Genomic DNA, 26,275 nt, shown 5'->3' on the forward strand with positions numbered 1-26,275 from the left:
TTTCAACATATGAACCTACATCGTTGCAATCCTGAAGTGTAATCAGGTGACCCACCAACTCAATAGCTTCCCAACACACTACAAAGCTTCTGTTTTCACCACCATACCTCTTCTGTTGAGATTATCCACAATTAATCACTTTTTGTTTTTTTATTTTTTATAAATACCCACAATTAGACACTTCCCTAGTTTTGCAGTTTACAACAGAAAGGCCACCTTATGAGGGGCTGTTGTATGCTACACTTTCTCAGTAGGAAATCTGGTGGTTGCATGCTGGTTAATTTGTTTCATTGTAAATTTTCCAGATCCCTCCCTAGACTAGATTCTTCTATCTGCTTTAGAATTGTATGACCTAACCAAATTACCAAATTGATATTTATCAAAAAAATTCAAATTGATACTTTGCAGAAGTTTCATTCACAGATCTATTTTCCACTCATTTAAATTCCTCCTAAAAGTGGGATTCCAATCCCCTGATTTCCTATCAAAAGAGTATGCATATGATTGTAGACATTCCTGTTCTCTGCGATTTCAAAAAGTGCTGGATGCACCTCCTTTAGCAGCTTCTCTCCACACCATACATCCACCCACAGCTTTATTTTTGTCCAATTTCCCACCTTATATTTGATTCCTTTTTTGAATTCAGTAGAAGATTCTTGAATGCCTCTCTACACTGCATAACCATAAGTTGCATTAGTTTCACTTGAATCCCAGTTCATATTACTTGATACATACTTTGCTTGGATAAATCCTGTATAAACTGTTAGGCTGTTCACTCCACCTCCAGAACCACTTCCCTAGCAAGGCAACATTGAATTGTCTTAGTTTCCTTACTCCTAAACCTCCCCTCTTTCTTGAAACCTTGTTCCACGTTACCAAATGAAATCTAAATTCTTCCTTCCGTGCTTTTCACAAAAAATCCTCACTGAGTTAAGTTGTTATATCTATCCCATTTTTTGGTTTGGTAAATGGGAATCATTGAGTCTGAGATAACCTTTATAGTATGATTTTTAATCATCAGTGTTTTTATTTCACTTAGGAGATGTGAGATTTGCACTTGGTATTTATTGACTTGGAAAAAGCATATGAATATGATGGGGCCCATAAAGACATGGTGGGTTTTAAGGAAAGAAAAGGGCTTTAAGTAGGGATAATGATATCATTAGGTAATTGCACAAATTTGGGTGGTAACCAGTGTGAGAACTGAGAACTCAGGAATTGGAGATGAGAGAATGTCCATCATAAGGTTTATGCCCAGGATCGGCACTTAGCCCATATCTTTTTGCATTGGTTCTGAATGAACTAACTAGATACTTACAGGAGGAATGAGGAGGTCTTTATGTGTATGCTGATGTTATAGTATTGATTGATTAGACTGTGGGGCTTTTTAATAACCACTGAAATTTCTGAACTGAATGACTTATTGCTTTTTCTTTTAGTGGATAAAATAATTAAATAATAAAATATTGCAGGGTATGGTAATCTATCCAACTTCAATGTCAGCCATTACGGAGTCCACAACCTCATAAACTTATCGCTAAAAGACAAGGCGATAAGTTTTTCGGTTCAGCCACTTCAGCTGGTTATTAAATGGTAACTAAGGATGGACTGAATGCAAAGCTAGAACAATTTAGAGGTACTTTATAATCACAAGGTTTCAAGATGAGTTGAATAGGGCAGAATACATGTATTGCTATTGTGGTAAGAATGTTAGCAACAATGGTGGTGCAATTAAGATTAATAATCAGGAGATACCCCAAACTAACTATTCTCTATACCTTGGATCAGTAACCCATGATGAAGAAAAAAATTAAAGAGGATTTTGCCCATAGAATTAGAGCATGGTGGTTGAAGTTGAGATCCTGTGCAAGGAAAACAAGCAAGCGCAACGAAGGAGTGTAGGTAAATTGCCTCGTAGACTCGGGTGTCCGAAGCCTTGTAGACTCGGCCTCTTGAATCATGTCATCAATGCCTCAATCAGACCTTTGATATGGCAGTATAGTGGTGATGGCTTGAACTCTTTGCCTTACTTTGGAGGAATGCATTCAGAAGATAAAGTTCTTGCCAAAGGTTTCTGCAGTTAATCACTCTTTGGGATCACACTTATCTGAGCCAAATTAAAACCATGATTTCCTAATATTTTTTACAGTGGAAGGGGTGTTTTAAGGGACAAAATGGAGAGCTTTGTTCAGGCGACAAAATGGAGAAGAGTACCTCAGCTGGAGAAGAAGAAGATCCTTATGGAGGAAACAACAAACAGAAGGAAGAAGTTCCTGAAAATAAGGGAAGACCAACGAGCAATGATTGTAATGGATACAGAAGACTAGAAGAAGTGGACTGGTTTAAAGGTTTCGTAGATGGTCTACTCTTTGCTGAAAGAATACAAGGATGGAGAAATGAAATGATAAACAGTGGGAAAAGATTTACAGTAGAAAACAGAAGGAATAGAAATGGAGGATTTATCTTATTAACGGAATTCTTTGGCAAAGGGAGGAAGTAGTTAGTATACTGGAGGGACAAGCAAAACAGGGGGGGGGGGGGGGAATGATTGCTGGCACACAAGAAGAGTTTAACTGGAAAAAATGGGAGCTCTTGAATACTGAAGAGCAAACTCTGATGAAAGAACTAAAATCAGGGGAGGAGAGTGAGAGTTTAACAGGAAAAACAGACCAACCAAAGCAAACTAACCAGATTGCTCCCATAGCAGTACTCTCAACAGGTATCAGGTTGAAAATAACGTGGGATGGAATAAGTGTGGACTGGATTAAGAGGAAAGTTGTGAAAGTTAAAACAGAAGTTGAGGATTGGAAAGAAGTCATGGAAATGTTGCTGGAGATGCTTCATCCAAAGGATAAAATCACCCTTGTCCCGTTTGACAAGAGTAAGGCAATACTTGACATGGCTGAACTTCAGACTGAGAGCAGACTCCTAGAAACCAAACTTGGCCAGATTACAGTGGAAAATTGGTTGCCCTCTTGTAATGAATTGAACATCTCAAGAAGACCCTAGTTATCAAGATCCTGGGATTACCATTTAACCTCTGGCAGGAACACATTTTCCACAAGATAGCAGTGGTCTGTGGTGGTGTATTGGAAGGGTTTTGTGTGCAAAATCTTCAAGCAGCAAAATTAAAAGTGGCAGGAGTAAGATTGGAAAAAATTCCACGAACTTTGGATATCTTTGCTGATGACTGTTGGAGAACGGTGTGGTTGGCGTTGAAAGTCGAAGCAAGACTGTGGAACTGTTGGAGAATGGTGTGGCTGACGTGGAATGTTAGAGGCCATGTGGCAGGTGCTGGGTGGACCACCTGAAAGGTCAAGTTGACTAGGGAATTATGGAAGCTGAAAAGTTGGGCAATAGCCTAAAAAAGGACCAATTGCCATTTAAGGAAGATTTTTTGACAAATTTTGCATGGTAACCAAACTGGTGACTGAATCGGTCAGGGGTCCGGTTACTGATTCGAACAGTTGGCCCGTTCTGACAAAAAAAAAATTAAAAAAAAAATTGAAAAACGATCAAAACCGTTCAAATGGTTTGAATGGTTAACCAGCCCGTTCAGCAGTTTGCTGACCAAAATCAATAGTTTTGGGGGAAAACGGAACCAGTCAGGTAACTGGTTCCCGGTTCGACCGTCCGGTCAGTCCGATTTTGAAAACCATGAAATTTTGAATGGGATTCAACGACTCAAAGGAAACCATATGCAGATGTGCTGCAATCGAGACAAGTTATGAGCGGGCCATCTCGCGCCTATATTGCAAAGGGAAATGAAAAGTCTGACCGGGATTACTTAAACTGGTCCAAAACCCTAAACCGGTTTACACTACCCAAACTGGGTCACATGACCCTTTAGAAACTCATGCGCAAAGCTCTACTGCACCTTTGGGGGATGATAATCTTGGTCTATCTTCGCCCCCCTCGATCTCTCTTCTCTCCACTCCCACCAATGGTTATGGCTAATAGGGGCATCCCCCTTCTCTTTATCAGGCAAAAGGTGCCCCAACTGCACAAGGAAAGCATCTACAGTGGAGGACGACTGCTGAAGAAAACTCCACGACCCCTAAAAAGCCGAATCCTCGTTACAATAATGATTCGCAAGGGGACTCTAAAGATGACTCAGATTGGGAGGATCTTAGAGATGTGGAAGAGGACGAAGTGAATCAGCCTTTGAGTATTGGTAGCCTCAACTCAACGAAGGCCTGTAATTTCACAGACCTTGAGTTCTTTGGAACTGAACTCCTTTTTAGTGAAGATACCAGTATGGAATTTCTAGAACTACAAGAATCGGGGGATGGTGACTCTATTGTGGAAAGTGGAAGGCCTTTAGATGATTCTTAGAGAGAGGAGAAAGTAGAAACATATCAAGAACAAAAGTAGGGTAGTGGTGTTGAGGAGATGGGTTCCTACCTCAAACCGAACGTGGATTCACTTGAGGAACAACTCCTCCCAACTGCATGGGTGGTTATTGAACTTGAACTCGAACTGTCAGAGACTGTACTTGGAGTGATCAACAGAAATCAGGACGAAGGAGTTTCTTCCCCCCTTTCCCTCACTCCGATCCCTTCTTCCTCTCCTCTCTTTTTTCAAAACTCAATTGATCGTGTTCTTTGATGTAATCCTTGGCCTTTGGTTTTTGCAGATTCAACTGTTGAAACTTCACTGCTTGCGGATAATGACCCTTGTGTGGCAGGAAAAGAAGGGGGTGGAGAAAAAAATAGGGAGGGAGAAGTAATTTTGAATATGGTCTTAGAGAACCTAGTCACCTTGCTAGAACAAGTTGAGGAATCTGAGAAGGAAGATGTGGGAAATGGAACTGTAGTAGGCACAGAAGAAAAGGGGAAGGAACTTGGCTTATTAGATGGGAAAGAAGGTGATTGCAAAGAACCACCCAAATTGAAAGGGCAAGAACAAAAAAAACCTAGAGGAAAGTTCACCAAAGGAAAGGTCTTAGAAAGGAGGCTGGAGATGATAAAAAAAGTATAAAGGAAAATGAATGAGGTGGAAAAGATAGCTTGCGGAGTATCCTATGAGAAGATAGTAAACAGGAAGAGGGAGAAAAGGAGAAGAGACTAGGACTTGGAAATAGGAAAGGGTCTAAATAAAAGAGTAGAAGCAATATTCTTTGTTGGAATGTAAGAGGGTTAGGGAGTGCAAAGAAGAGGAGAATCATCAGGAATATGATAAAAGCAGAGAGACTAGTAATAGTCATGCTCCAAGAAACAAAACACTCTCTTGGATCAATAAAAGCCCCATCTTGGGGTGCCTCGGGTGGTATCCTTACAATTTGGAAGAATGAGGAAGTAGATTGTCAGGAGGAGTTGATAGGACAATACTTAGTATCAATAAAAGCCAAAAGGATGAGTAATGGAAGTTTGTGGGTGTTGACCAATGTTTATGGCCCTAGCTCATATAGAGAAAGGATGATACCTTATGGGAAGAGCTAGCTGCAGTTAGGGGTCTTTGGGAGGGGATTTCAATGTGATAAGGTACACAAATGAGACAAACAACCCCAACCAGTCCATAACAACAAGCAGGGGTGGCCACGAGCCAAGCTGTTCGAGCTCGGCTCGTGAAAAGCTTGGCTCTACTCAGTCTAAACCGAGCTTCAAGCCGAATTCGAGCCTAACATATGGGCTTGTTTGTTAATCGAGCCTAGCTCGAGATTAATATAGCTTGGCTCCTAAGGCTCGCGAGCCTAGTCGAGTACATATACATAAGGTGTCACCTCGGCTCGACACCTCGGCTACTAAGGGAGACCTCAATTCGGCACCTTGGCAACTAAGGAGACCTCGGCTCAGCACCTCATCAATTGAGGGAGACCTCGACTTGGCAACTCGGCTTAACACCTCGACTGAGGGAGACCTCAGCCTGGCAGCTCAGCTCAACACCTCGGCTGAGGGAGACCTTGGCCTGGTAGCTCGGCTCAACACCTCGACTGAGGGAGACCTCAGTCTGGTAGCTCGGCTCAACACCTCGGCTGAGGGATACCTTGGCCTGGCAGCTCGGTTCAACACTTCGACTGTTAATGAGACCTGCAATTAGAGGTAGCCGAGCTCGAGCCGAGCCGAGCTCAAACTTCTGAGCTTTTGACTTGAGCCAAGCTCGAGCTCAAGTCACTAGTTTGAACCGAGCTCGAGCCTGATAATTTATGACCGAGCCGAGCTCGAATAGCTAGATATTGGGCTCAGCTCGGCTCGAATCCACCCCTAACAACAAGTATGAGGCACTTCAACACCTTGATTGAGTCCCTAGAACTAAGAGAACCCACCTTGTTACAAGCCTCTTTCACGTGGTCAAATCTTCTAGAAAGTCAAGTGTTCTCAAAGTTGGATAGGTTCCTTTTCTCCATTGATTGGGAGGAGTTGTGGGGAAACTTAACATTGAAAGCCCTTCTTAGAGTAACCTCGGATCATTGCCCCCCTAAGTCTTTACCAAGAAAACCTTATTGGAGGCCCTACACCCTTTAGATTTGAGAATATGTGGCTGGAAGTCCCAAACTTTTTGCAAAAGGTAAAAGATTGGTGGTCAAAAGGTGAAATAAGGGCTAGAGAGAAAGGGGTGAGATTCACAAAGAAGTTAAAAAGATTGAAGGAAAAGGTCAAGGAGTGGAACAAAGAAGAATTTGAAAACTCAAGGTCATAAAGGAGAATTAGCTAGGAAAATAGAGGAATTGGACCAAAAGGAAGTCCATAAAGGGTGCGGTCCAGAGGACAGATTAGAAAGATGGAACTTAAATGTGCAACTAGAGGAGATTTTGGGGAAGGAAGAAATTTCTTGGAGACAAAAATCTAGGTGTAAATGGATTTTGGAGGGGGATGGAAACACCAAAAATTTCCACTCACTAGCAAATGAGAGAAGAAGAAAAAAATCAAATCTCTAGCATTGAGGTGGAAGGAAGAGTAATAAACTCAAAGGAGGAAATTAAAAGGTGCTTTGTGGATCATTTCAAGTCAATCCTTACCTCCTCAGTTATAAGCAATTTGGAATTGGGAGAGTTACATTGGGATAGAGTACCAAAATCCAAAGCTGCCCTCTTAGAAAGAGTTTTTAGTGTAGAGGAGATCCATGAAGCAATTTTCTCGATAGATAGGTCTAAAGCTTTGGAGCCGGATGGTTTCCTAATGGCTTTCTATCAAGATTGCTGGGAAATCTTAAAAGATGATTTAATGGATGTCTTTGTTGAGTTCCATCAAAAAGGGGAAATCTCTCCAGGAGCAAATGCAACTTTCTTGCTTTAGTGCCTAAAAAGAAAGAGGCCAAAACCCCTAAGGAATACAAATTGATAAGCCTTGTGGGTAGCATGTATAAGATCATTGCAAAAATTTTAGCTGGTTGGCTAAAGATTGTCTTGCCCTTTGTCATTTCTCAGAATCAAGGAGCTTTTGTAGAAGGGAGACAAATAGTGGATCAAATCTTAGTGGCAAATGAATGTGTGGCAGCGAAGAAAAAGCAAGGTGGCAAAGGCTTGATTTGTAAATTGGACCTAGAGAAAGAGGGATCACTTAGTCAAGTGGGAACAAATCTGCAAACCTAAGGAGCAAGGTGACCTAGGTATAGAGAACATTTTAAAGAAAAATACGGCCCTTTTAGGGAAATGGCTGTGGAGATTCCCTTGTGAAGAAGGTAGGTTGTGTCATAGGGTCATTAAAAGCATTCATGGTGAAGTGGAAAATGGCTAGGATGCAAAATTAGCCTCCAATGCAGCTCCAAACTCCCCCTGGAAGGCAATCTTTGAGGTACTACCAACCTTTCTTAACTTCATCCACTTAGATGTTGGGTGTGGCAATAAAGTGTTATTTTGGGAAGACCTATGGGTAGGGGATTTGCCTTTTAGTGTTAAGTTCCCTGACCTCTATTCCTTGTCAAACCTTAAAAATGAACCTGTTGCTAGGGTTGGTGTGCTTTCAGACTTGGGTCTCTCTTGGGACTTTGGATTCAGAAGGGGTCTGAGGAAGAATGAATGTGCCTCCCTATTGCTCTTGATCTCAATCTTAGAGAAGGTCCACTTAGACCAAAATACAACTGATGGTAGAATCTGGTCCCCAACCTCTGATGACTTATTTCTGTTGTGCCTCTTTCTTTATTCTGCTCACTCATTCTGAAATCTTGGGGGTGGACTTCCTAGTAAGAGAAATTTGGTGCAAACTGGTCCCTCTTAAAGTATAAGCCTTCTGTTGGGAAGTATTCCTAGGGAGGGTAAACACTTGTGATGTGCTACAGAAAAGAAGGCCAAACAAATGCCTTTCTCCTCATGCGTGTCTTTTTGTAAGGATTGTGGTGAAACCCTACCTCATTTACTCTTATCCTGCTCTTTTGTTTCTTGTATTTGGGGGAATTGTTTGTTCTCTCTTTGGATGCAGATGGGCTCCCCTACAGGATGTAGTAAGTCTCTTCAGCCCCTCTTTCCTTATGGAAGGCAGCAAGAGCTGCTGTGGTGTGGACTATATGGGAGGAAAGAAACCAAAGAATTTTCTTTGAAGAAAGCAAATTAAAGGAGGAAGTCATTGAATCCATAAAAATCAGAACTACACATTGGGTGATGACCATGGAACATTTCAAAAACTTCTCCATGAATGACATTCTAAGGAACTAGACTGAAGTGGCACAAACAGATGTACCCAAGGAAATTGTGAAGTGGAGTGGAAGCCACTTGCACTAAATAAACTAAAACTAAACTTTGATGGGAGTTCCTTTGGCAACCCCGGAAGGGCAGGTATAAGGGGTGTGCTTAGAAATCAAGGAGAAGTTGTGGCACTTTTCTCAGGACCAATATGTATTGGTGACTTAAGTCAGGCTGAAACTCTGGCTCTCCTACAAGGCTTAAAGCTGGCTGAGCAGATTGGAGCAACAGATTTAGAAATTGAAGGAGACTCACTACTGGTCATTTCTTGGGCTAAACAAATCACATCAGCACCCTCAAATTTATCTTTAGGGAAATTGACATACTTGCAAGGAGTTTCAACTCTCAGTTTGGTTGAGTAAAAAGGACTGCACATGGGTTGGTGGATACACTAGCAAAACAGTGGGCAAATAGATCTACCTTGTTCTGGGCAAAACTGTAATTGTTTGTATTTGTTGCACCTTGGGTCAATGCAGTGCTGAAACCTAACTCTTGTAATTCAATATTTCTCTGATCTTAATAAAAGTCTTATTTGCTGATAAAAAAAAAAGTTGAGATCTTGTGCATAGCATGACTAACATATACCAACGAGACTAAAAGGCAAAACCTATAACAGTTTTAAGACCAGCATTTCTATATGGGACAGTGCAGTAGAGAGGACTTACGAGCAGCTCTAATTAGTGACAAAATGAGGGAAAGTTGACTATGATATTTCACATGCATTGGCAAACAATGATTGCACTTGCGAGGACTGACTTGGTGCAGGTAGAAGGCTATAAGGAATCAAGGGAAAAACTGAAGAAATGTGATCTGAATTGATAATGACTTAAAGTTGATGGAAAGCTTTGTTCTTGATAGAGTATAGCGGAGGAACAGGATTTGTGTAGCTGACCCCAAATAGTTGCATTTAAGACTGAATTGAGTTGAACTGTAATGGGCCTATTCCAACTCAATTTTTATATAATCAACAATGCTAATTATTATATCAAAGTGAATGTTCTTTCCTTAAATTTGTAGTTTGAGGGCAGGGGAAGAGAATTTGACCTTGTGGTTAGAGGGTAGGAGAAGAGAATTCCACCTTAAATCCCCAATCATTGGGTATTGGGGTGATATGTTGAGACTCAAATGGTTTCCACGTGGCTAGATTGTCAAAGAGAATTCCATCTAGTTCAAGGGTAGGAGAAGAGAGTTCCACCTTAAATCCCCAAACATCGGGTATTGGGGTGATATGTTGAGTCATTGAGACTCAAATGGTTTCCACGTGGCTAGATTGTCAAAGAGTTCCATCTAGTTCAAGGGTAGGAGAAGCTCAGGCTTTGCTTGAAGGCCTTAAGCCTTTGTTTACATAAGTGATGCTCTGGAACTTATCCACATCCTCTTGGAGGACTCATCCTCCCCCATGGTCTGTACTGATGTACATGACCGACTGCAGGAGGCTTTTCTCCTCTTTGATTCTGTCTTGGTTACTCATGTTAGTACCTTTAATCAAGTGGCTCGTCATCTTGCCAAACTGAGCATGTCCATGTTTTCCTTGGTATGGTGAGACCCCCCTTCCCATAAGGGATTTGATTGTTTCAGATATTGCCTCTTACGAGAGGATTGTAAACCAAGACCTTAAATCTGATTGAATTAATTATGGCTCTATGCCTTAAAAAATGATTGGAACTTGGATTCTGAAAAAAAAGAAAAATCCGGAGTTACAAGTTGCTTCATATTGATTGATCAAACTGTTGAGTTTCTTGTAAAATTTTATCCCTTTTTGGGGTTTCCAGTGTTGCGATATTTTCATCTTGGGCACGGCAGCAGAACTTGGCTACGGGAGACAATTTGCGTGGCAGGTCTGTGGTTTACATCAATCACCTTTAAACAAGATAACTACTCGACCTTTGGTGGTTTGATTTTAGTTTCTTTCTGTGGTTTATTTGGATGATTGCTAACTTCTTCTGGTTTTTGATTCTTTAAGTCCATCAAATCCAATGGTTGTGGGGAGTATTGCTGCATCAACACTGCTGAGAAAGGCTGCATCAACTGCTTTTGGAAAAAAGAAAAGAGCGACACTTACAACGGACATAATTGAGTGCTTAGGGATAAGGTGATACTTCCCGCTCCCGTTTTTTTTCATCGTATAATTTAAAACAAACTCCCTTCTAAGCTTCACTTTATTGCAGTTTGGAGGAGATATGCCCTGCTAGCTGATACTGTTGGCCCTCGACCTATCGGATTTTTTAGTTTATCCTTCTTCGTGCACACATGGTCTCTCGGTCTTTGTTCTTGTTGGGCTTAAGGTATGTATGCCAAAGTGTGTCTGCGTGAGTTTGTGGTCTGAGAGAGAAGGGGGAATGCATTGTATGGTCTCAGCCCGTAGGAGTGAGTTTCGTTCAACTTTCCATGTTTGGAAAGAAAATAGTTTATCTTTTGTTGTTTTTAATTTTATCACCCGTAAATGCTGGTTCTGTGATATATTGGATGTGGGTTATGGTTCAAAGTGTCAATTTTAAAAGACGTATCTACTTATTAGCAGGGACTTAGGAGTTGGGATCCAACCCCGCTTGCATCAGGGTTGGGGGGTTATGAGTTCGGAAGGCAGTATGAGATCTAATGTTTGAATGACTATGATTAATAATTTAGGATAAAATACAAAGAACTCTCCTGAGTTCTATGGCAATCAGAGAAACCTCCCCATGTTTTTACTTTAACAAAAACCTCCCCTATAATTTTGAAAAAACATAAAGTTACCTCCCCCTTCCCTAGGGCTGTTAATGGGTTGGTTCTGGGTCAGAACCTGGTAGAACCGGTCCCAAACCGGCAAGAAAAATCATGGACCTGGAATTGAACCAATTGGTTCTTGTGACAATGGGTCCAACCCAATGGACCCGATTATACTATAGCCAAGGTTCAAAATATTGATACGCCCAATATGCTGGTAGGGGTGTATCAGGCAAATCAATACTCATTTTTATTGCTTTTTTTTTTTGCAACCAGTTCAGGGGGGCTGGTTTAGGGTTCCTCCACCCCCTTAACCGGTCAGACCCCTGATACACCTACCCACTATAGGGGCATACCGGAGGGGTTTCGGAATGATATGTATTGGCTGATACATGTCGATACTTTGAACCTTGACTACAGCTGCCAAACGCCATTAATAGTTAATTAAAAGAAGAAAGAAGTCGAGATTAATCTCATGAAAAGGTTTAAAACAAAGGGAAAATCAAAACAGATTTTAGCGGGATGCCTAGACCCTAACAATAAGCTCAAAATACACTCAAAATCAATTCAGATTTTAGCTACAATCTATAGATTGTATGGTACGAGCAATGGAGAGACTAGAAAGAAGAGTAGGGGTGTCCATAAGAAATTGTAAAACCGAAAAACCGGTCTGAATGGAACAAACCAATCTGAAAAAGGTCGGTTTGATTTTATTAAAAAAAATTGAAGGATGGGGTTAGTTTTTGGTTAACCAGACTGACCAATATATATATATATATATATTTTATTTTAATATGTTTCCGCTCCAGTGCCCCAGCGCCCCTCTTTTTCGGCCCAAGCCCCAAAAAAAATGAAAAATGAATGTTTCTATCAAACATTCGAACCTAGGACAAAACTAAAACCCTCTGGCCTCTTCTTCTTGTTTGAACAACACTAGCGGGGATCCGTGCAATGCATGGGATTTATTAAGCGAAAGCTAAATAATAGAAAATGGTCATTTATGAAAATACCCTTTATGGTTTCATGGATTTATTAAAATCTACCCTATAGTTATCATTTTACTAAAACACCATTTATAATTTGCAATAGATTTAATCAATCTTCCATTAGATGATAGTGGAAAATGACAATGTTGACCATAATGTTCATTTAAATACGTTTAATCAAAAGAAAATAAAAAATACATTTTTTTCTCTTAATAAGACACGAACAACCACTCTATTGGTTATATTTGGTTAATTTTGTTTTCTATACAAAAAAAAGTGTTAGGGTATTTTTAAAATAAAAAATCATGGGCCTAATGGCAAAACAAACACTCCTTAATGAAATGTTGATTAAGTAAATAAGTTATAAGATATATGGGATGTTTTAGTAAAATGAAAACTACAAGGTTGGTTTAACTAAATATATAAACTATAAGGTGTGTAGGAATGGCAACGGGGCGGGTATCATATTCTTTGTCTCCAACATCGATTATGAAATTAACCCTCATCCTCTATCCTTGACGGGGATGGGTTCCCCGTGGAGACCTGAATCCCCAAAATGTTTTCAAATAATATATATATATATACTCAATCCCCATCCCCGACCCTGACTGGGGATTCCTATTAATCCTTGTCCCCATCCCGCCTCGCCAAGACAATTCCCATCCCTAGCCCCATCGGGTCGGGGAAGTCAGGTTCCCATCGGGGATGGGGAAAATTGCCATCCCTAAAAGTGTGTTTTAGTAAATGCCCATAATAGAAACACATAAGAGTATACAATTGTTTTGTATTTTCAATATTTTTAATAATTAATAATTATTCATATTTTATAAAGTATTTTAAAAAAATTATAATACAAAGATAAGAATAATTAATTTCAGTTAGGTTTATTCATCAAACTGATGAAACCGACCAACCCGATTAATTCGATTCGAGTTTGATGGTTTTCTAGTATTTTAGGTTGGCTTTGGTTCAAATATTTTCCAATTCGACCAAGTTGGATCAGTTTCACATTGGTCATTTGTAAACCGATCAAAATCAAACGACCCCATGGATATATATTAATATTTTATATTTTAAATATAATTTTTAATATGAAAAAGTGTTAAATTTATCATATTTCTTAGTCTAAAATGTTTTATATCATAAGGCTAATTTTTAAATTTATTTTTTAATAATTGCTTTGTAATTTTTAAAATTAAATTAAATTTTTAAGTTTAAATCCCAAACCGATACAACTTGAGTGAGTGGGTCAGTTTTCACAAAAGGTTAATCGGTTTCAGCTGACCAACTCCCTAACCTGACCAAGTCAATTTGGTTGGACAAATAGCCTATGACTGAACCGAACCAACTCATGAGCACTCATAAATTCAACTAAATTAATAGTTTTATCTCTAATAAATAACAATAGCTTAATCTCTAATAATTATTGAAAATTTATAGCGAAAACACAACTATTGAAAATATATTGATAATAAAAAATACAATGATTATTGAAGTTACAAAAATACAATAAGTACTAAAATAATATTAACTTAGTTAATAACTAGTATAATTTCAAATAATAGTTTAATCTCTAATAAATATTAATCAATAGCTTATAACAAAAATACAATAAATACAATAAGTACAATAAATTAAATTTAAAAAATTCAATAATAGTAATTTAATCTCCAATAATTATTGAAAGTTTTTTGTTAAATAACAAAACAAAATAAATTTATACATAATTTTTGAAAATACATTTATTAAAAAAATAATAAATAGTTACTGAAATACAATAAATATTAATTTTAGTATATACAATTATATAATAAATGCAGATTAAGAGTTTAAAATTATTATTAATAAATATTAATTTTTTTGAAAGTTATTTTTTCAAATAATTACTTGATATAAGTGAATAATTATTTTAAATATTATGTAAAAATTTTAAATTATTATTAATTTCAATATTATGTTATAATTAATTTTCTACTGTTTAGAGATTTTTTAAATTTATTACATAATTTCTTTATTTTAACTATTTAAAATCTAGTTATGTCAAATATTTTGTTATTTAAAACATTTAGTTATTTAACTACTTAAATAATATGTAAAATATTTAATTTTGTAATGATTAATTATTTATTGAATTTAATTATCCATAAAATCATAATTTATACTATTATTACATAATTTCATTATTAATTTTGTAATATATTAAATTATTATTAATTTCAATATTATGTTATAATTATTTTTCTACTTTGAAGAAATCTTTTAAATTTATTACATAATTTCGTTATTTTAACTATTTAAAATCTAATTATGGTAAATATTTAGTTATTTAAATATTTAAATAATTTATAAAATATTTTAAATATTTTATTATTTGAATTTTATATTTTAAAGCTATTACATATTATTAAATATTTGAAAAACATTTAAATTGATAATCCAGAAAAACAAAATTTAAATTGTTAGTACATAATTTTGTGATATATTTTGTAAAAATATAAATTTATATGTTGTGTTTTTAATAAATATTTTAAAGTTATTATATAATTTTATTAGAATATTTAAATAATTCTTAAATTTTTTAATCCAAACTTTCTCTAGATGGATATAGATAAAAAGTTGGGGATAGGATAAATAGGAATTAGAGATAATTTAGGAGAGAAACTCTCTACTAAATTAGAGATAATTTTGGAGATAAAAAGGAATTAGAGATAATTTAGAAGATAAATAGGAATTAGAGATAATTTTGGAGAAAGTGGGGGATAATGGGGAGGTAATTTAGGAGAATAGATTATTTAGGTTATTGGAAAAATGGATCTTATTGGTTGTTTCAGAAATGACATGGAATTAAAAAAATAAGAAAAAATACAAAAAATGGAGAAAATAGATAAATAGCTTCTCTCAAAGGAGAGGATAGTAACATGGACAGACCAATTTTAATATATATAAGCCAGAAACCCTAGCTATTGTCACCGCCCTTCTCCTATTGCTATCGCTGTTGTCTGTCGGCTAGTTCTTTTTCTCCGTCGCTGTAGCGCTGTCAACTGATCTGGTTATCTACTTATCTTTCTTCTTGTTTCTAAAAGAAAACAAGAAAAATCAACAAACAGAAAACGAACCATTTCTCCTCTCCTGTTGCTGTCGCCCATTGGCCGGTTCTATTTCTCCCTAGTTGTTGTCGCCGTTGTCGTCACTGTCGTCCGATTCTCTTTCTCCCCTATTCTTCTCATTCTCTGAATCTGAATTTCTACTCTAGGCTCTGGTTTTCTCCCTTATAGTTATTTTTGTTAGAATTCTTTGTTATTTTTGTTATTTTATATAGGAAAGAATTTTTAAAAAAATGAAAAAATAAAAAAAACGAAAATTGAAGAACGGTCAACCGGTTAACCGCTTGCTTCGGTTCCAAAAAATACAAAAACTAGTGGTTAGGGTTGTTCATAAGGCCCAACCCGACCAAACCAACCAACCTTGACCGACCCAACCCAAATTGGCCGGGTTTTCATAAGCACCGGTCGGTTTTGGGTTGTACAAATTCATAAACCGATGGTTCTGGTCAGTTTTGGTTTTCTTGTGTGAAAATCGAAACCGAATCGAACCGAACCGAACCCACTTTATTCCTACTTAACTAAGTTGCTTCTATCCTAATTCCTAATTACAACCTAACTTAGTTTCTAATTCCTATTTAACTAAATTGTCTCTATCATAGTTTCTATAGTCTTTTACATCAAATAGACAACCAATTAGTCAATTACAATTAGAATTAGGTGTCCTTTTTACTTAGATTAGAACTTAGAAAGTTTCTTTAAATATACAAATTTCAGCATTCTTTTTATACAACAGTTTGACTTTCTATTTTCTTGATAACTTTTGTCTTCTTTTTTAATTCTATCTTTTTAAATATATTTCTATAAAAGATCTTAAAAACTTCAGTTTTCAGTTTTCAGAATAGATATTTCATTATACGCTTTTATGTCATTTTTGTACAGGAACAAAACCGAAACCGACCCAATCCAACTCAAACCGATCAGGTCGATTTTGCTTAACACTGGGTCAGTTTCGGTTTCCATCTCAGGTAACCCGACCAAGTCAGGTTGGTTGAGAAAACCCCAATATACCGATCCAACCTGACCCGTGAACAGCCTACTGGTGGTGTCAATTCGATTTACAAAATATGCCCATGATTCGGTTCATCGAACCGTGGACACCTCTACCTGTGAGTGAGGAGAAACCGAGAAAACAACAAATAGAGATGAACAACGACAAAGTTGCAGGCGGACAGATGACGGCGGAGTTGCAAATGGATGGATGACGTAAGAGTTGCAGACGGACAGATAGACGGAGTTGTAACCCCTCTGTCTTTGGCTCTCGTTCTGTGTTCCCAGTTCTGTCAGTGTATTCACCGTTCATGAGCCTCAAAGGCTCAAACTTGCCTTTTAGACATTTTTCTTTAAATATTACATCTGTGTAATGTAATTTGTTAATTATTATATATTATATATTTAATAATATATATAATTATATATAAGCTTGGTTTGGGACATGATGAACCCAATACCAACTTAATAATAATCGGAAAAATGTATTAGGAACCGGAACCGACCCATTGGGACAAGTTCTGGAACCAGAACCAGTCCAGTCGGTTTGGGTCCATTGGGTCGGACCTGACCCATTGACAGCCCTAACCTTCCCTATTCGTCCCACATAGAGAATGCTGACGAAATGTATTTATTTTTTGAAAATACCTTTTCGGTCTTGTATCAGTCAATTACTAAAATGCCCCCCAAATACTATTTGTCTTCTTCCGCAAATTGCAAGAACTGATAACTTTCCATTCCCCCTCTCTCTATTCTTTTCCTACCTTTCTTCTTCTATTCCTTTTCTTATATCTCTCTAAATCTTTGTTCTATTTCCCTTTTCTTTTACAAATTTAGATCGATATCCACAAAGAATATAAAATAGAAGAAAAAAAAAAGAAAACTTAGAAAGCTAAAAATCCTTCTCTCTTCTCTCTCTATTCTATTTCAAAATTAAATCCTTCGTTACACCGAGTAACAGTAAAAACCAAAGGACCATCTAAATCATGATTATCAAAAATCACCCTCAACTATTTCACTGTAATTAACAGTAAAAACCAGGCAAATCTTACCCATCTAGAGTTTGTTTTTTGTTTTCATGTAGCAAAGCAAATTTCAACAGTAACAATAGTATAATTGGCAGTCTGGCACACTGCCATGGCTATTATTATTAAGAGGGTGCAAATGGATCGGATAATGATCCAATCCAATCTGAAGTCTGATCTTTTGTCGGATTTGGATCTCTATTTCAGATCTTTGAATCGGATTATCGAATCATCTTTATCAGATCCGAAATGATCTGATGTAATTTATTTATTTATAAATATGACATTTTTGTTTTTCTTTATTTAAATTGTCATATTTCTTTTAATAATTTATTAATTTTTTAAAAATGAAATCAGATCAATCATATTTGGATATCTGACGTCCTAATTGGATTCAAATTTGAATAAGTATTTATGGATCAGGTTGGATCTATAGTGTATTGGACCATATTAAAATATACCCTGATTCGAATCTTATATGATCTGTTTTCATCCATAAATTCATAATAAGGGTTAGTGTAACATACACCATGCAGCAAAAGCAAGTTTAAGGTATTATAGTATAATATTTATTGTTTTTTTGAATTTTGAAATACATTAACAGTCCATTTGGTTTTTTGGAATAGGAGTGTGGAATGGAATTCCAACCAAGGTTCTAAATATCAATTCGCCCGATATGTTAGTAGGGGCATATCGATACTTTTTTTTTTTGCTTTTTTCTTTTCAAATCCGATTCAGGGGGTTGGTTTAAGGTTCCTCCACCCCCTGAACCAGTCAAAACCCTGATACACCCTCTGCAGGGGCATATCGGGGTGCTCCTGATACAATATATATCGATTGATATGGGCCAATACATGTCTATTTTTTGAACCTTGATTCCAATTGTTCATTTAATTGGAAAGGGATTCTGATTTTCATTCTTGGCAGAATGTTCTTATTCTAGAGTCTGTCGAGAAGTATAGAGCTCCTGACAGAAAAACCTATAAACCCTAATATTAATAAAATAAGAAAATAATAATAATTTAATAATAAAATAATAAAAATAAAATAAAATAAAATATTATTAATAAAATTATAATAAAATATTCATAATAAATGCTAAAAAGAATTATAACAAAAATGATAAAATAATAATAAAACAATACAAATAAAATATTAATAAATTAATATAAAATTAAATTTTTTATTGATTCTGATTCCAACTCCAAATGAACCAAACAGAAATTATTGGAATTGACTCTGATTCCCATCTTAACCCAACAGGTGTTAGAAATAGACAATTCTGCTTCTGATTCCAAGGGATTCTGATTCCAATTCTAGTTTCGATCCGACTGCAAACCAAATGAGCCCTAAATCAAGAGTATTGATCCTTTGGGTGGATCGATTTTCATTATTGAGTCTATCACTACTTCGAACCATGGATTGGAGTGGAGAGTCATTATTTACATACAAACCACTATGCACACAATCAATTGGTTGGGACTTGGGACTAGGAACTAGTGTGAAAAATGTTTATGTAACTATCATCGTGCGTCACTAACCATTAACCCAGCTGAATCAATTTAGTTTGTAGTACATATTTAAAAAGGAATGCTTAAAATTTAAAGTGGCCTTCGGTAAAATAACTCAGAGAAAATTAGAAATGCATCGCCATAAAGATGCGAGCACATGTGCATGTATGTGCATCATCATATGGTTGAATGATTCCACCCTTCAGATCGTAGAATACCTGCAAATTCTGGGTCATACACAATTTTCTTTTACTGCAAAATAACAACACTGAAAAAACCATAATAATCAATTCATCAGGTTTTTAATCGCCAATATGTATGTTATTACATTTTAAAACAAAAACAACCACCACATCAAACAGTATCATATTGTTTTAATGTTTTTGCCGATGTGGCAGTTTGTGCTTTTGAAAAACAAAAACGCGGCTGAACCCTCTTTCTTGACAAACAACCATATATGCGTCAGAAACATTTAGAAGTCATGGGGTTGTCTTCCCTATTATACATAATCAAAAACCATAAATACCATTTCCTGGAAAGAACCATCCAACAATTCATTGGGCTCGCCACCACTAGCACTTGCATTGAGATAACTAGCTATAATGTTTTTCTTTTTTTGGTAAATATGACTAACTTATGATGTTAGCTTCCCTGTACATGTCTGCTGTATATATATATATATATATATGTATTAGTCATCCATAATTCCATATTACTTGCAAATGTCAGAGAGGTTCCAAAGAACCATTACAATATTTGGATGTAAAACCACATTCAGTGACACCTATAGCTTTTTTTTTCAGTTTTTTTTTTTTTTGGAGGCCTTGATAGCTTCTCTATTACCATGTATCTTCAGCAATATTTAACTTTGGACTGTTCTTCATGTCCTTGTGATGGTAGAGTATAAATCAGTGTGCTGTAGCTTAATACTTTCTCCTACTAAGCATATATTGCTCAGTCTGTTGTTCCTGTCTTTGCAAATTCAGCAAATAAGGAAGTTGATAATAAAATAAAGCCGCAAAACCATGATTACGTATGGTAGGCAATAATTAGAACATTAAAGAGACAATAACAATTATCACGCACAAAATAATGTTATAGATTAAGCAACCACATCATATCTTGTTTTCAAATTATGGTAAGAGTAAACACTACTTTTCATCATATTTCTATAATTCTATTTATACTGCATCAACTTTTGTAAAGCTTATAAATTAAGAAAATGGAAAAATGGGAAACACAGATCAAGAAGGCACTTCCAAATTCCAATCCATAAAAACCAATTACTCCCTAGAAATATTTGATGTATTAATGCTTCATATAGAAACATATATCTGCAGCTCACTATCTGGACTATATAATTCAAGTACTCAACATCCCTCTCTTGTCCTTTCATTATGCTGACAATTGGAAGAACTTTCAACACCCTAAAATTCTGCAACACAAATACTGAAATAACATGAACAAAGGACCAAAATAGAAAACGAAACATACACCCCTGACAAGAAAACTTATTATGAAATATAGAGATTGTTTATGCTAATATGAATAGTTAAATAAAAACATATCCATTGTTCCGACATGATCAAGAAAAATAAAACTTCTTAGAACAATAAATCTAGCCATCTGATAATATCCCAGTGGTAACATTTCAAACTACTTGTTTTCAGATTGAAAACCAATTAATCCTGTGAATCAAAGGGTTGCTAGAAGTGAATCACATATTGCAGTGCCTAAAGATGTGATTGTTGAATGTAGAAGCAGTATATGAACATGGACACATTAAACAACCTAACCATCCGATATGCAAATGACTACAGATAATACCACACATGAGAGTCCATAAAAAAAAAAAAAAAAAAAAAAAAACATCTAAGTGATCACTGAATAATTAAATGGATATAAATTGTAATGCAACAAGAAATACCATTCTATTTCTCTCAAAACATAAAATGAACATACTGATATTACCACTTTCAACCTTTACCCAAACTATTTACAGCTGGCATGATGAGTTTTCACTTACTTTCTTTTCCAAAATGTCTGCTACGACCATTCTTCTCCAGCTTAAGAATCTGAGGGCGGTTGCTGCTGCTGTTGCTGTGGTGGTTGTGGCCATATTTGCTGAGCCATGTAAGGGCGAGGCTGTTGTCCATACAAAGCTTGATCGACAACGGGTTTACCCATGATCATTCCAGGAGTTCCAACCTGTGGTGAATGTTGAGGCATGTAATAATAAGGAAGTGGGTCAGCAGGACCTCCAACAGGCAGCGCTCCTCTGGGCATTGAGGCAAGTACCTCATCTTTCAATTCCTCCCTGGGGACAATGTCAACCAGGAAGTCAAAGATATCAGTCCTTGTGATTGCTGCAGCAATGTCATTCTTCTGGAGTGTTCTACGCTTGTTCTCCTCTGTGTGGTTCCATGAACGGAGTGTCAACTCCAAGATGAACATCTCACAAGCCCTGGCAAATACGACAGGAGCCTCTGCTGATATCATTCTTACATCCTCATCAGCCTTCATGATTTTCTTGATCCTTGCCAATGGAAGGCTATGGTTCTTGAAGTCAGTGGTCTGCTCAATTTCTTGGTATTGGTTTGACCAAAAAGCCTGGAGTTGTTGCTGCAGTTGCTGTTGCTGCTGCTGGTGGAGGTGCTGATAAGCAAGTTGATGTGGTGCAAGCTGAGCTGGGGAAGAAGTGAAACCTGTTGGTTGACCAGCAGGTTGAATAGATCCAACTGATGTGACAGATCCAGGAGAATTGGCTGCAATCATTTGGTTAGTTTGATATGGAGTTGTGCCATATGGCACTTGAGCACCACCACCAACCACCCCCATGACTGGGGGCTGTCCATGAGCTTGTTGATCCATTCTGGTCTGTGTGAGATGATTTTATCCTTCTGGATCTGGGTAACAGAAAGAAAGAATAAATGAATAAATAGATCATGGTCATGATCATGATGGTCACCTTCTGGTTGAAAATAACACAATAAGGTTAAAAAACAGGTCCAATTATATAATGGCAATGGTATGGGACCATGGAAATTAGCACACCATCTAATGGACATCAAATCCATAGTGGCATCTTTTTCCATTTCTCTATTTAGGTCTCATGGTATTGTACTTAGCTCATGGGTTATCTGGTATGTAATATACAGAAACTGCTCTGTGCATTCATAAGCTGCATTTGGGCCATTATGAAAGGCTGGGCTCTCTATCCGTTCATTGTTCATAAAGCATATTGGTGCACCAGTGCCTATGTATTATATAACTTCTTTCTTCTCATAGTTTTCTTTTTTAATATAAACCAGATGCAAGTCTCTCAAGAGCTAAGTTAAGCAACTTCAACTAAAATCACTGCAAGAGAACATAAATACATTTTTTTCAGTAATATAAATTCAATTCCAGTATTAGAATTTGGTAAAATGGAAACAATATTGCAAATTTGTAAATTTTCAGCAGATCCCAAGACGAGAGAATTAATTGCAGTAGCCAAACCCAATTCTTGAGTCTTGTTATGAATTTATGATAATGAAAAGTCTGACAAAATGTTTCCCAAATCAGGTAGGCCCACCCAATTGTACTACTTCAATCAGTTGCAACTTCAAGATTTATAATTTATGCTCCACTATAAATTTAAACCATTAAAAGAGCACTAAAGCATCTTCCACTTTAGCATCAGAGTATCCTAGAGAGACAAGATACACTTTACAATAACCCATTAAAATTATGCTTTAAAATGTCAGTAACATCTGTGATCTTAGGTTGTGCATAAGCTCAGGCTCAGTAAATGCTGCCAAAGAGTTCGCTACTGGTTTAGAGTTGTTTAAGCTCAAGGTGATTCAATCCCAAGACATAAAAAGTCATAATCACTTGTGAAACTTTACAATAACTTCAATAATATACTAGTTATTTTTAAATCAAGTATGAAAAATGTTCTGACAGGCCAACTCAGGCTTGCTTAGCATAATGAACAGAGCTTGATAGTTGGGCTTGGCTTTGAAGCTCCAATGTAAAGCTTATATGCCGCTTATGCTAAGCCAATCATAATAGTAGCATGAGTTAGATCAGTTTCTTGACAGCCTACCCACCAACTCACAACACCAGGTCATTCAATCAATCATCTGCTTCAAAAGTCAAAACCCAAGAAACCCTTCTTGCCATTACTCATGCCAAATTTATGAATAAAATAGGCAAAAAAACCTGGAAGGAGAATGTATTGCATATAAAGCATCTCTTTTCTTATCCTTTTCAATTGTTCTTTTTATATAGATAAAATTCTTCAAAGGTTCATAAAAGAAAAAGAAAAAAAAGTCTCTTCAAATAATCTTAATTTTATCTCTTTTTTATTTCCAAAAGAAATATCCCTCTCTCCTCCTCAACGAAACCTGTCATTGGGCTCAATTCATAGAACTACAATCATTCATTTGCTGTTTTTGAAGTGAAACCATTTCATCATGCCAAACAATGTTATTAAAGTATCAACAAGCCAATGACTAGTTGATTGACTAATCAGTTGAGGATAGTAATCTGCTTTCCAACATGGGCTGCTCATTTAGGTGGATGCCTAGATCTGCAAATGGTCTTTCTGAGACTTTTGCAAGAGATGGGATAACAAGGGAAGATTTGGAATGGAACCAAGCCTAGAAATTAAACTATAACTTGATGATGCATTTCTTGAGATTGTAATTGTCAGCCTTGGACTGTTTTGCACTTGGTCCCCTCTATTTCAAGCACTTCAGAATGATTGGGATTTTCTCTCTTAGAATAAAAAAAAGTATGTTTTATTATTGCTGATAAAAAATCAGAAAGTAACAGAATATTTCAAAAAGCTTATTAGCCCAATTGGTTATAACGTTGTGAAGGTTGTACCATTCTATGTTCAAGTCCTCTATATGCCAAACTGTTTAAGCTATAAACATCATAGCTGAAATCTACAACATAGTGAATTAACTATTTAAACTTCAAATTCAAAGTTAACTCATCAAAACATAACAAACCAACTAGGCACACCCACAGAATGATATTTACTACACAAGGTGTACCTTCTAAAAGCACTTCCCCACATTGCCAAATGTTAAATGTGTTCCACTATTTCACAAATCTGTTAAATTAAAGAAGGGGGGCGGGTGAAAAAGACATTACCAACAAGAAAATAAAGGACTTGGGGAGGAGGGGGGGGGGGGGGGGGGCAATATGCCTAAATACTCCATAAACATTGCAAGTTATCTACTCCAGTCATAAAAAAGTAACAATTTCCAGATAGCCCTTGGGATTCCTTCAGAATGAAAAACACTGAACCTCCATGTCTGTGGTTCATAATCTTAAAAAAAATAATAAAAAAAAAAGCAGGGCCTCCCATACAATCAAGACAAACAAGCTTCGTTGAAGCAACTATTGTCCTGTAACCCGCGGTTAACCTTAGTCAGCCTCATAGCTACAGTCTATGCCTTTCTTGCCCAATCCACTTGCCAAATTTTTCTTTATGATTTTGTACCATAGTGTTCCCTCCAAGAGGAGATTCTGAGGATGCACAATCAGTTGTTATTTTCTCTTTGGCTCTTCCTACCTTTCATCAGTTCATGTTCATATACTCAATAGCAAGCATTTTACAAAAGAAATCATAGACCTGCTTGCAAACTGTTATGTGGTTTGTGATCCTATATATGGAAGGTACATATATAAATATTTTAACCACAAAGAGAAGTTATAAGCCTTCCAGATGTCAGAGTTTCTTTTCCACTCAGATCAACAAAGAAGGTAAATACTTGTAACAGAGAATATTTTAGACACCAAGATGAGCTTATTAACTATCGATTAAATAAAATAAAACGTGGGTATATCAGCGAACATGAAATAGAAATTAGCAAAAAAAATTGAATAATCAATTTTCATTTACTGCAGCAACAGTAGCCGGGTGTATAACGCATCTACTAAGATTGAAGACAAAAAAAATTGACCACAGAATTAAGCTACGCAATATGACTAATTGCCACCTCTCCTACTTATTATCCTCATTACGGAACCCCTAATTTTTTTCAAGCCGTATAAAATCGCAACTAGGAGCTACAGTTTTGCCAATGCAGAAGCAACTCTAAGTTTATTATCGTTTAGTCAAACCTGGGAAAGAGCGAAACAAAACATAAGAAACCAACAAAATGGACTAAAGAAATCAACAGGAACCAGGAGGCTAACTATAGTATGGAATTATTCATTTTTGAATTTTAATGGATGAACGAAAAAGATAGCCAGCGTAAATACAAAGTAATGATTTCTAGGGAAAATATAGTCTACTAACCCGTAACTGTCACTCTAAGAACATCGATATGACCGAAAAAAGATCGAAAAAATCAAGCTTAAAAATCCAGAATCGAGAAACAGATCCAAGAACGACTTGCCATGAAATAAATAAATTCGGTTGTGCTGGAAATAGAAAGGCTTCACCTTTTCACACAGATAGACTCGAATCTGGAGTTGTTTGTTTATGCTTCTCCTCCTTCTTACCAGACTGAAACCCTGAAAATTTCGACAGACCGATTAAACGTCGTAAAGTCAAAGCTAGGTTTAGAAAGAAAGATTGGAAAAAGGAAAAGAAAAAATAGATTGTCTTTCCAGGAAGCTGGGAAGAGACCGAGAGGTTACCACGTCTCACGTTTTCGCAGAGAGAGAGAGAGAAGATATAAGATTCTGTTGGTTAGGGTTCTGAATTAAAGGAGAAGTTATGAGAGAGAGACGAACACAGTTTCCCGTTTCTTCTAGTTTTCTTTCGTTTCTACAACAAAAAATAAAGAGAGAAAGTAAGAAACCAGAAATTGGTTCGTGGAGACAATATTACTTTTGTTGTCTTCTCTCACTCCTCAGTCCTTACCACAGTTTCCTGACAACTTTGCCCTTGTATCGGGAGCCGCTCCCTCCCGCTGCTCGTCCCTTGGACTTTTGTTGGAGTTCGTCTTTGGACCCCGTCTCTGACAAACCGGGCCCAGGATTCCACTCCTGAGTCCTGACTGACTGACTCTCAACTAATAAAACACTCCTCCGAGTTCCGAGTACTTCGGAAATTTGGATGCTTGCTGTTCCGTTCGCAGGTGGGGCCAGCATCCCACGTGGGTCGTTTGCTGGTGAAGATGAGATTTACAACGCCAGCGGTTTCCACGTGGTAAATTGGTTGGGCTGCAATACAGATCCGGTGGCTTATCATATCGCCGTCACTCCCCTTTTTTTTAATTGTTTAAATAGAGTTCAGGCCACGTGGAAAAATAAATATTTAGATTCTTATTAGGTCAGTACATACATGGTTGAGTATTATGGGATAAATAAAAAAAAAAAAGCGGATAACGAC

The 26,275-nt window shown here is 36.8% G+C and overlaps 1 protein-coding gene and 1 pseudogene across 19 annotated transcripts in view; one reads left to right on the forward strand and one right to left on the reverse strand.

Annotated features, from left to right (window-relative positions):
- The window catches only part of LOC148879340 (pfkB-like carbohydrate kinase family protein), a 35,308-nt gene extending 24,191 nt beyond the window's left edge, over nucleotides 1–11,117 (forward strand). For all 8 annotated transcript variants that reach the window (XM_088960854.1, XM_088960855.1, XM_088960858.1 and 5 more), the window contains 3 exons: nucleotides 10,390–10,455; nucleotides 10,581–10,709; nucleotides 10,786–11,117. In XM_088960854.1, the coding sequence (XP_088816980.1) occupies nucleotides 10,390–10,455; nucleotides 10,581–10,709; nucleotides 10,786–10,813 (223 nt within the window). In that variant the 3' untranslated portion in view covers nucleotides 10,814–11,117. The remainder of the gene's footprint in view (nucleotides 1–10,389; nucleotides 10,456–10,580; nucleotides 10,710–10,785) is intronic.
- A 7,788-nt stretch (nucleotides 11,118–18,905) lies between these two features.
- LOC148879341 (nuclear transcription factor Y subunit C-3 pseudogene) lies at nucleotides 18,906–25,941 on the reverse strand (annotated as a pseudogene). 11 transcript variants are annotated; one of them, XR_016104185.1, is made up of 5 exons: nucleotides 25,805–25,941; nucleotides 25,579–25,708; nucleotides 25,381–25,452; nucleotides 20,963–21,842; nucleotides 18,906–19,154 (listed from the first exon to the last, which is right to left on the reverse strand). The product of XR_016104185.1 is annotated as a nuclear transcription factor Y subunit C-3 pseudogene, transcript variant X6 (transcript). The 11 variants fall into 11 exon arrangements; XR_016104183.1 differs by having other exon boundaries at nucleotides 18,906–19,163; XR_016104181.1 differs by lacking the exon at nucleotides 18,906–19,154 and adding an exon at nucleotides 19,494–19,904.
- Nucleotides 25,942–26,275: the final 334 nt, after the last annotated feature.

Source organism: Nelumbo lutea, chromosome 1 (assembly GCF_056320005.1).
Source record: "Nelumbo lutea isolate HS-2025 chromosome 1, American lotus-T2T, whole genome shotgun sequence".
NCBI lineage: Eukaryota > Viridiplantae > Streptophyta > Magnoliopsida > Proteales > Nelumbonaceae > Nelumbo > Nelumbo lutea.